Source organism: Lytechinus pictus, chromosome 15, assembly GCF_037042905.1.
Source record: "Lytechinus pictus isolate F3 Inbred chromosome 15, Lp3.0, whole genome shotgun sequence".
NCBI classification, from domain to species: domain Eukaryota; kingdom Metazoa; phylum Echinodermata; class Echinoidea; order Temnopleuroida; family Toxopneustidae; genus Lytechinus; species Lytechinus pictus.
Window position 1 is genome coordinate 17719528 of NC_087259.1, and position 10908 is coordinate 17730435.

General features: G+C 36.9%; 1 protein-coding gene across 1 annotated transcript in view; it reads left to right on the forward strand.

The window, feature by feature from the left end:
- The window catches only part of LOC129277837 (sodium- and chloride-dependent neutral and basic amino acid transporter B(0+)-like), a 31669-nt gene that overhangs the window by 18350 nt on the left and 2411 nt on the right, over positions 1-10908 (forward strand). Inside the window, exons 4-12 of the mRNA XM_054914013.2 lie at positions 1159-1355; positions 2111-2268; positions 2985-3117; positions 3941-4075; positions 4579-4682; positions 5264-5388; positions 6687-6931; positions 7270-7485; positions 8851-9015. Coding sequence (XP_054769988.2) covers positions 1159-1355; positions 2111-2268; positions 2985-3117; positions 3941-4075; positions 4579-4682; positions 5264-5388; positions 6687-6931; positions 7270-7485; positions 8851-9015 — 1478 coding nt within the window. The remainder of the gene's footprint in view (positions 1-1158; positions 1356-2110; positions 2269-2984; positions 3118-3940; positions 4076-4578; positions 4683-5263; positions 5389-6686; positions 6932-7269; positions 7486-8850; positions 9016-10908) is intronic.

The window sequence follows — 10908 nt, forward strand, 5'->3', positions numbered from 1 at the left end:
AACAAATTAACTATCCAAAACTGTCATATATCAATTTTCAAGCCGGTCAGGTTTAACTTTTTATATACAAGCTAGATATATTTATATCATGTTACAACATGTTTCTATCTTCTGATGATTGACATGTATTCCATGTGTTTCATCAAAACAACAGGTAATCTCGGTGCTGGTCTGTGTGAAAATTTTTCAACAGATCACCTGTATTTTACTAAGACAAAGAAGAAATTTATGAACATTTACAATGTATGAGCAAGGATGGGGTGGTGGGGGTATCTGTAGAACATAATCGCACATGTTAATCGTTCTAATAGATTATGAATCTGTAACACATTTTATAATCTTGGATTAGGTATTTGTCGGAATGATTATACTAGGCTCATTAATGCAATGCCACATTCACTTCGACGAAACAAACTGAAGAACGACCAGGGGCCCCGTTGCATAAAATACACTATTATGGTAACTATGCCATGCAATGGTAACTTGCATGGAATTCTTGATTCTGATTGGCTGTTGATCAACGTTACCATGGTAGTTACCATTGAATGTCAAAGTTACCACAATAGTAACTTTTATGCAACGGGGCCCAGATCTATTATGATATTTCCATTGACACACCGTCGCTCGATTTGGCGTCTGTTTCGTAAAATAGTGTGACCACAGAGTGGTACCGCCTTGGTCTGAATACAAGGAGCATTGTGTCCACTTTAATAATCATTCAAGCAAAGTGGGGCAGCAGGACACGGTAGTGTTTGGGAGTGATATGAGCCAAACAACCGATAGAATATGGAAATGATTGCAAGTCGTCATTCTTTACAACCATGCGCCATATATTAGTTGGTGCTTTTCGCCGTAGATGTGTAATATGAATTGGCGCCTCCAAAAAAGCTCTTGCTTCCCCCTTTCTCTCCCTCTCTCTCTCTCGATCCCCTCTTTCTCTAAAGCAATCATTTTAGTTATTTAACTCGTAAACACGAAACATTAGTAAGCAAGGACAAACTTCTGAACAAATTATGATGTAGCTGTTGTAAAAACTTATCTCTCTCTCTCTCTGTTTTCCCCTCTCGTCTGTATTTCTTTTAACTGTTTTATTCCACTTTCCCTCTCTCCATCTTTCCTCCCTCTCCCCCTACCTTTGTATGACTCTTGCTTGGTCAGGTGTTGGATACGGTATGGTAATTGCCTCAGCCTACGTCGGTATCTACTACAATGTCATCATCATGTACACCATCTACTACATGTTTGCTTCCTTCACAAGCGACCTCCCGTGGAGCCACTGTGACAGGGATTGGAACACCGTGTATTGCAGTAGTATTTATACGGATTGTGTTGAAAACAGTACATATTCATCGACGGTAAGTAAGAGTTGGTGCAACGGGATTGACTTGCTCTCGGTCAAGATGCAACAATATCAGAATTTAATAGTCGATGAAAAACCCTTTTTTTTTCTTCTGAATACTCCCATTATGGCAACTATGCTATTATGGAGACTAGCATGGAAACATTGCATTTTGATTGGCTGTGCAATATCATTTTGAACATTGAATTTTAATTGGCTGTACTGCAATAACCATGGTAGCTACCATAAAGAGAAAGTTACCATAATCCGAAGTTCGTAATGATACGGAAACCTGAAATTCTGATTGGCATTCATCCCAATTTCTAAAACAATGATGAAGTAATGTTATTTTCCAAGTAGTTATAACATAAACAGTGGCATGAAACTCATTGATTAATATAATATATCTTAAGCTGTATTAGTAATTAAAGCTTCTGGCCAACGTCAATGGTTTTTAACTAGTTTGAGCCTTAGTACATACTCAACGATTACTTACGGTCCGCAACCATCGCTTCTTAGATCATTATACAGCATCCCCAATAGTTTAAGATTTACTTCTACCATTCAGTAAATTCATGCAGTTGTCTCTTGAACTAAACAAGATTTGTATCATGAGAATTTATGTCTCTTTGGACATTCCCGGACCGCTCTCTTTGAAATCTTCAAAAATCACCCACTAAAAATGCAAGAAACATTATGACCTCATTGAGTCCAACGGAAAAAGAAGACTTGATTCGATAATCCTTTGATCTATTTCTTTTGCGAATGCAGATCATCATCAATAATGGGTCTTGTGTTAACATCTCCGACCTTACCTCTGTTGAGATGTCCGAATACAACATAGCTGGATCTGCTCCTGATTTTGATATAACGGGATATACCGATCCCCTGGCAGATGATCGAACCCGACCAAGTGAGGAGTACTGGGAGTAAGTATATCACATCTTTAAAAAAAAATAGATTTCATTCCATACCATTTAAAATGGTCCACACTACAAGCGTTCAGGAACTGTAGCAGATCCGCGCAACTTTTTAAGCTACTTTTATGATGGCGCTGGACTGGTGCTGATAAAAGCAGCACCAAAATAGCTCTGGCATGGCGCGGGCTTTTTTAGAACACGCCATTAAAAAACAAAATAATTTACGAATTAGCCCAGGCCTTGTCTGGACCAGCGAGTTACTGAAAGCGGTATAAAAAGACCAAAGTTTTGCCCCATTCGCCATGTTTAACCCTCTCAAGTTTTTTTTAAACTCATCACACCACTAATGGGTAACGGACTATTGATGAAATACTACCATGAGACTGTAAAATAGCTGACACATTTTGTAAAAGACACCTCGCAAGACAGATCAGCTTGATAGACAGAAGACTGGAAGTCTGGTACTAGAGTAGAAAATGACATAAGTGCAATTGATAGTCCTATTAACGTCTCTGGATCTGGATCTTGATCTATATAGCCTCAAAACGAGTCTCTCCTAAAGCTCCTAAACGATGGTACACGTCAGTTCTTTAACAAAAAGTATGAAAAATGATAGGTTGCTGGACTGATTTCGTCCCCCCATCATTCGTGATGTTATTATTTCTGCAATACATATCATATCTTAATATTATTTCCATTTATTCCCTATATGCATCTTCTTACAGGCAGCGTGTGCTTCGTCAATCTGAGACTATGAGTGATACCGGGACAGTCAGCTGGGAATTAGCTCTTTGCCTCCTCCTTGCCTGGATCATCGTCTTCCTCTGTCTCGTCAAGGGTGTCAAGTCATCTGGAAAGGTGAGCTCAAAGTCTGATCGTTACCAGGGGCTCTTTCACATAGAATAAAGTGTGACCTATAGAGTGTTGCAAGAAGCTTGCAATCATTGCAAGTCAATTTTGGGTCACGAAATCAGCTATAAGTCTTCAATTAATTGCAAATTTGCACTAAATTTCTAGTCTACTTTTTAAATCAAGAAGTTTGAATTAATTTGCTACGATCAAAATTGATCTATCATCTGTAAATTTGCAAGAAAAAATTTGAAATTGTAAATATTTTCTTGCAACACCCCATTAGATTCACACTTAAATTCCTAGTTACGCATGGTATAGGCATAACTGCATTGGTCAAATCATACTTGGAGGACGTCACGCGCACTATACAATAGTGTTCTTTATATGTCCTGTACGTGTCAGCATTGAAGCTCGACTGCAATTCACACTGATATCTTTGTAAAACCCCCCCCCCCCACAGTTCTTGTTTTACACTTCATGTGTGACAGTGGAAGACCTTGAACGATCCTAAAAGTAACTGTGCTTCAAGAAATGTTAGAGAGGGTCTAGGGAATTTCGTCAATCCTTTTTCTCAAATATAACTGGAAGCGAATCTGCACATTTTTCATCTTCAACCATAATCAGAACATGGAGAGCTTCCTGAAAGCACCTTTGTGCAATAGAACATATATGAATAGATGAATGCATCCAAAATTTGGAGACTCGTGGAGAGCAACATTGGAAGTGAGACTTCCTACTCCACGCTATAGAACTAAGATGATGTGATGAGGAGGAAGATTATACATACTTTCTATTCTTGAATAATCGGATTTATTTCTCATTTATTCAGGTGGTATACTTCACTGCTACCTTCCCATATGTTGTTTTGGTTATCCTGTTGGTCCGTGGGGTGACTCTACCTGGGTACTATGAAGGTATTCTCTTCTTCATCGTTCCTGAGTGGTCTACTCTCAGCAACCCCCAGGTAAGTTCTTTCTCTTAATTTTTGCTAATAACCAATTTAAATACTAGAATGGGAACCTTTCCAGTAATGACTCTACATTGGAAACGAATAGAGCACGATTCCTTGCAATAATTGCCATTCAATATAAGGTTGCCTGGCCACATGTTGATGATAAGAAACTGAATCTGAATTGTCATAAGAGCAATTAGTAAAGAGTGAGGTAGCATTCCTGCATGGCTTGGTTAAATCTTTTCTATTTCTCCAGGCTCCAATAAGAAAGGATCATAGATTCCTCATAATGGAGCAACTACAGTAGTTTTGGGGTAACACTGACACTGTAATTAGCTGCAAAAATTTAAGCAAGTCTTGTGGTTAAGAAGTACTAAGGTGTTTGAATCATAGTTGCAATTGTTACTTCATTATAACCACCACACGCAAGTTCATTAGAGCATACTTCACTGCTCAAATGACCATTTTGTCCTTTGAGTAATTCCACTCTTGTCTATTGCTCTTCGTTAATATAGGTATGGCTTGATGCTGCTGTGCAGATCTTCTTCTCTCTCAGTGCTGCCTGGGGAGGTCTCATCACCCTCTCATCCTACAACAAGTTCCACAACAACTGCTACTTGTAAGTTCTAGGATTTGTGTTTAAGAAACAGGTTAATGTTACAGCCACACTACCAAACCCGATCCAAGACTGATCAAAGCTATTATATTTATTCGAATGGCATATGGTTTTATTGGTGTGACCTTAGGCATGGGAATTGAGAGGTGAATGAAAATGAAAATCCAGATAAAGGAAAGAAAAAACAATAGAATTTTCACATTCTTATCAAGCGTTTCAGTGATATTTTGCAGGTTCAACGATATCTAAGTTTAATAACAGTGGCGTAATGAGCCATAAATATGTAGGGGGCAAGATATGACGTATCAAACAAAATTTTAATATTTTTATTACAAAAATTCTATTTTGTGACAGAATTTGACATAATCAGAAAATGATATATTTCACCCTTCTCTCTTTCCTTCTTTCATTTTCTCTTATTGGTCGATGAATTAAAAAACAACAACTGTATATTCATTTATTTATTTTTATTTTCATTTTCATTATTAATTTTTTTTTTGGGGGGATGGGCAAGCGCTTCCAAGCCCCCCCCCCTCCATCTGTACGCCAATGTTTCACATTGAATGATTGTTTTCTTCTTCTAGTGATGCTGTATTGGTAGCAACCCTGAACTGCTTGACCAGTATCTTCGCAGGTTTTGTGATCTTCTCCATCGTGGGATTTATGGCAAATGCTCAAGGAAAAGAAGTTGCTGACGTTATCGATTCAGGTATACCATAGAAGACTGTTTTACAAATTTAAGAAATAAATCGTATTATCGTGAAACAGATCTACCTAATAAAAATATGCAGCAGTTACGACGATTTTGTATTTTCATGTCAGCCTAATTTAACACCATCAGAGCGAATATTTGATATTTCATTTTCATTTCACTTTCGTCTAGGATATAAGTATAATACGGAGTTTTGAAACAATGCAAATTTAAAACATGCTGAAACTTACCAACAATATCGGAATTCCATCGTTTAACCTTGTAGTGGATCACAACTTAATACTGTATTCTTTCCGTTTTTATTTCAAATAATTATCCCGTACCCTCACAAAAGAAAAGGCATTATAATACAGGTAGCACCAACATTTTACATGTGATAATTAATGTATGTACTCTGATCTTTAAAAAATAGGGTTTACAAAAAAAAATTAAATTTAAATTTCTGCATTTCCATTACCAATCATGAAATCCCTTATAAAAAGAAATCAATGTGACAATCTTCGCACCCTCTCGTTTGTAAAGTAACACTTTTTCTTGATGTTTATACAAAGGCCCCTTTATACTATTGGTAGCGAAATGTGAAAAAAAAAACTTGCCTTGACACAAGGCAAGGATTGCAAGGATTCTACCCCCACTATGTTATCAAAGTGACAATCTTCAGATATCCCCTATTTTAGAACAGGATATATAGGCTTCCCCATAACTCGTGGATGGGTATTTTCAATACACATCTCTGTAAGATTCATATAAGTTACTCCATTCCTACAGGGGTAGCACCACTCTGTTATAGGGATGAAGCAATTTCAAGATATCCCTTGCTGCTAAACAAAAGATACTCCTGACACAAATCGTTGATACAGAACCCTCTTGTTTATAAGATTTCCAGTTTTTGTTACCCATGTTAGATACTCTTGTAAGTTAATCCATTGTACTAGGATACTCTACAGCATACCAACGACTATGTCTATATTCCATATCCCTTTAACCTTGGAAACTGTATGAATCGTCTGGTAAATTTTATCTGATTTCTGGCTCATTAATCACTGACATTTTATTCCTGGTAGGATTACAGTTAAGGAACATAATATCCTGTTAATTTCAAAGTTGCCACTTTACTGATGATCATTAATTGCTAGTCATATGTAGGCTTATAACCACTTGAAAGTTTTGAAATGTTTTTCTTTTCAATATGGTGTACATCAGAACGATAAAGGCATACACCTTTCAATTCTTTTGATGTCGTTGATGGGTTTCCAGAGGTGAAATATTATTGTTCGTATTGTCATTCTGCACAGGATTTGGTCTTGCTTTCATCGCTTACCCCGAGGCCGTCTCCCTCTTGCCTGTCTCGCCTCTCTGGGCCATCCTCTTCTTCTTCATGTTGCTCACTCTCGGTCTCGACTCCCAGTTCACCATCATGGAGACTGTGGTTACCGCCATCGTTGACGAGTTCCCAGGTGCCCTCCGCAAGAAGAAGACAATTGTCATGTTGATCGCCTGTTCAATCATGTACCTGCTTGGCCTCACCTGTGTCACTGAGGTATCTGAGTCTCAAAAGCAAACATTTTGTTCATATTCTCTAATTAATTCAGATACATAAAAAACTAGTGTGTAAGTCACTCAACAAAATGCAAACATTTTTTGTATAAATGTACACCATTCGTTATAAAAATATATATCCATGTTATTGATATTATCCTGCTTTGAAATTAAGATTTTTTTGGGTTATACTACCGGTTATAACCTCCCTTAAATAAGAAATCTCCAACGACAATTTGGAAATGAACATCCTGTAGAGACCCCTTTTATAGGTTTTAACTTCAGGTAAATAATTTTGTCCACATTTATTTTGAGCACTTTATTCTCTCCTGTCATTAGGCCGGACCATACTGGATCAGTTTGATGGACTCGTACGGAGCCGGTTTTGCCCTCATCCTCTTTGGCCTCTGTGAGACAATCGGTCTGTCCTGGTTTTATGGTGTCAAACGTTTCAGCAATGATATCCGTACTATGATTGGCAATGGCACCGTCGACTTTTTCCTCTTTTACTGGTGGCCTCTTATGTGGAGCGCTGTCACCCCAGGACTTCTTCTGGTAAGTAAATGCTCAATGAGGAGGTTTTAATTTTTAGATCCAACAATGGGACATTCTAAGCACCCCTAGTAATTATGGTCAGAATTAGTATAACTAAAAAACTAATGCGAATGCAAAGTAAAAAAAAAAATAATAATAATAATTGATATACCCATACTGACCTGAAAGTGGATATTTTTAAAGATTTTCAGTTGGAATTTAGGAATGGGATATATATCTCACTAATAAAATAATGTGAGCGCGAGTGTATAAGTGTACTTGCACTGAATCAAAGTAATGATACTTGAATCATAATCAGAATAATTTATGCATATATTTTATTCATATTCATATGCATTTATTTCGTTCATATATTAAAAATAACATTTACAAACATATTGGAATGCACAAGAAATAGAAATAATTCATGAAACGAGGAGACAGCTTAGAAGGCAGAGAAGCCTTATTGGCGCTGCCACCAATAGAACAAAATACAAAAAAAAACCTAAATACTAACATACATGTAAACAAACGATAAAGCCTGTAATATAGATAATGAATTAAGTAGTGCAATTGTCAATTAATATGATTTTAGTCTCCTTTTGAAAACGGAAAGGGAAGGGCTATCTTTTATATATAAAGGAAGGTTAATCCAAATGATTGGACCTTTGAAAAAAATAGATTTTTCAGCAACATTAGTTCTCGTCAATGGTAAGTGAAAATATCGACTTGAAAACGGGATAGTTTCATTCACTTTTCTTTTGTTTCTTTTATTCCTTTGCTACTCTCATTCATTTTGATTTTCGTTCTTTCTTTTGTTGTTTGAAAGCAGTTGGGTTTAGCGGAACCCAGGGACCCCCCCCCCCTCTGATTATGGGCCTGCTCCATGAAATCACATAGTTGACAGCAGTAAAAAAAAAATGAGGGTGGTATGATTATTCAGTCAGAGCTTTCAAAATAATATCTTAATCAATTATTCAATTCATATTATTGAAATAAGTTTTCGCAAGGAGCAAACGACTGTTGTAGGTAAGAAATAATATTTTATGAAATTATCCTCTTTGGTATGGGTTGTCACCCTAACATTCCAACATTTCACTATAGCCCCTGCCATTGGCACACTGATCATGCCAGGGTTCGAATCCCACCGCGGCACTCAAGTCTTTTATCTACGCATTAGCAACTATCCACCAAGGTGTAGTAAATGGGTATCTGGTAGGAAGGAGTTCCTTGAATGCTGGAGCATCTGATCAGGGTAGTCGGGCTCGTGGCCGAGGTAATACATATGTATAGTATGCAGCGCTTAGAGTTATTGTACTAAGCTCTTTATAAATGTTACATATTATTATCGTATTTTATTCAACCTGTCATTTCCCCCCCCCCCAGTTTGTGTTAATATTCAACTGGATGAACTGGTCTGAGCCCGAGTACAACGGACCCTACCCAACCTGGGGTCGTATCATTGGCTGGCTGATGATCACATCGTCCATCATCTGGATCCCATTCGTCATGATCTTCGAGTTCCTCCGTGCTGAAGGAAACCTTGCTGACGTAAGTCCTGGGATTCATTGCTTAAAGTTAATATTAATGACCAGCCACCCAAAAACAAACAATAAGTCACCAGGTGGGTGTTTCATAAAGATGTTCTTAAGTTCTTAAATTTACCCCTTTTCGGACTCGAATATGAAGTATTTTTAGCCCGCGCTTCGCTCTCGCTTTATATTTGTATGCTTTTTCAGTTCTGATTTGCTTTGCAAAGTGTACATCGATAATTATTACTATTATTGTTTTTACTATTATATACGAAGTTATATTTATGCATGTGTGTAAAATTAGGTAATGAAACTCTGTTTTGGGGCTGGCCTCACATACAAGCATTGCTTATTTTCGGCAGCCCCTCCGTTTTACTCTAAAATACAAAAAAAAAATCATTTAAGGCAGCTAAATGTTATAAATTGTGTTATCAAACCTATAGGCCTTATTATGTTTTATAACATGTTATGTTTTGTTATATTCTTTATTTTTATGATATGTTCATTTTATACAACATTGTGAAACGGAAAACAGTAAATAAAATGATTAAAACATGTATTCAAAACGCCTAAATTCTAGGTCTAAATCTTAAAAAAAAAACGCGCACTCAAGTTTATTGAGATACGCAGCTTGTTCTATATATTTATAACGTGCTTGAATTATCCAGTTTCAGATCAGAATATCAAAAAACTTCTGCTCGCATTATTAACATTAATGTAGGAAGATACCTAGTTACCCATCCATTTTACAATTTACAAAACATTAAAAGAGTGTCCTGTTCTTAGATCCGAAATCTATTTTTTCGGCTCGCACTGCCGTCAATTGTTTAGTTATGTAACTCGAGTCCTGAAGAAAATACCGGTGATTGGACCCATGGCAACGATACCAAATGATTGTTAGCCGCGAATGGGTTTAGACAAAGTGATAGCGAACCAACTGAAGTAAGACCAAATGGAACATGGACGAAATGAGAGTGGACCAAGTGGTTATTAGACTAATTGGCTATTAGACCAATTGGCTATTAGACCAATTGGCGATTAGGCCAAATGGTAATAGACGTAATGACATTGGACAAAGTGGATATTGGACGAATAGAAAAAAATACAATTCAATTCAATTCAATTCAATTCATTTTATTGTCATGCATAAAAAACACAAAAATTGTCCTCGGACTCCTTTCTTAACAAAAAGTGCATGAAAAAAATAATAATCATTCACAAACTATAAATACAATACATCAAAATAATACATACATGTAGTATAAATATATCAATAAAATAAATATACATAAATATACCCTGTCTGCATGCTTGAGCACCCACGACACGACACCAACCACTGACCCACTGTATGAAACAAAGTGTCACCACAGTGTCACCACAGTGGAACAATGCGATCTAAGGTGGGTACTCAAGCATGCAGACAGGTACCAGGAGCTATTAAGTGGATACATGATTACATTAAGTGAATAAATTAGATTAAATTAGATTAAATTAGACTAAATGATAATAAACAAAACGGCTATTAGACCAACTGGCTATTAGACGAGATGGTAATTAGACGCAATGGTTATTGGACTATGTTGATAGTTGACTAAATAATGGTAGACGAAATGATATCAGACCATGCGATAGTGGGGAAAAAGGCAGTAGACGAAATGGCAATAAACCGATAAATATCCATACAAAGAGTAATCCTGATTTCCAAATCACTTAATTCTTTTTCTCGTGTCTCAAAATACTTAGTGGAAGCATATTTTATATCTTATCTGTAGCTCGAGTCCTGAAGAAAATACCGCTGTGACATTATCCGTTGCGACATGTGACGTTATGCGTTAGAAATTTGCTGCGACATTATGCGTTAGAAAAACTACATTATGCGTTGGCTGCGACATTATGCGTCGGACGCTCT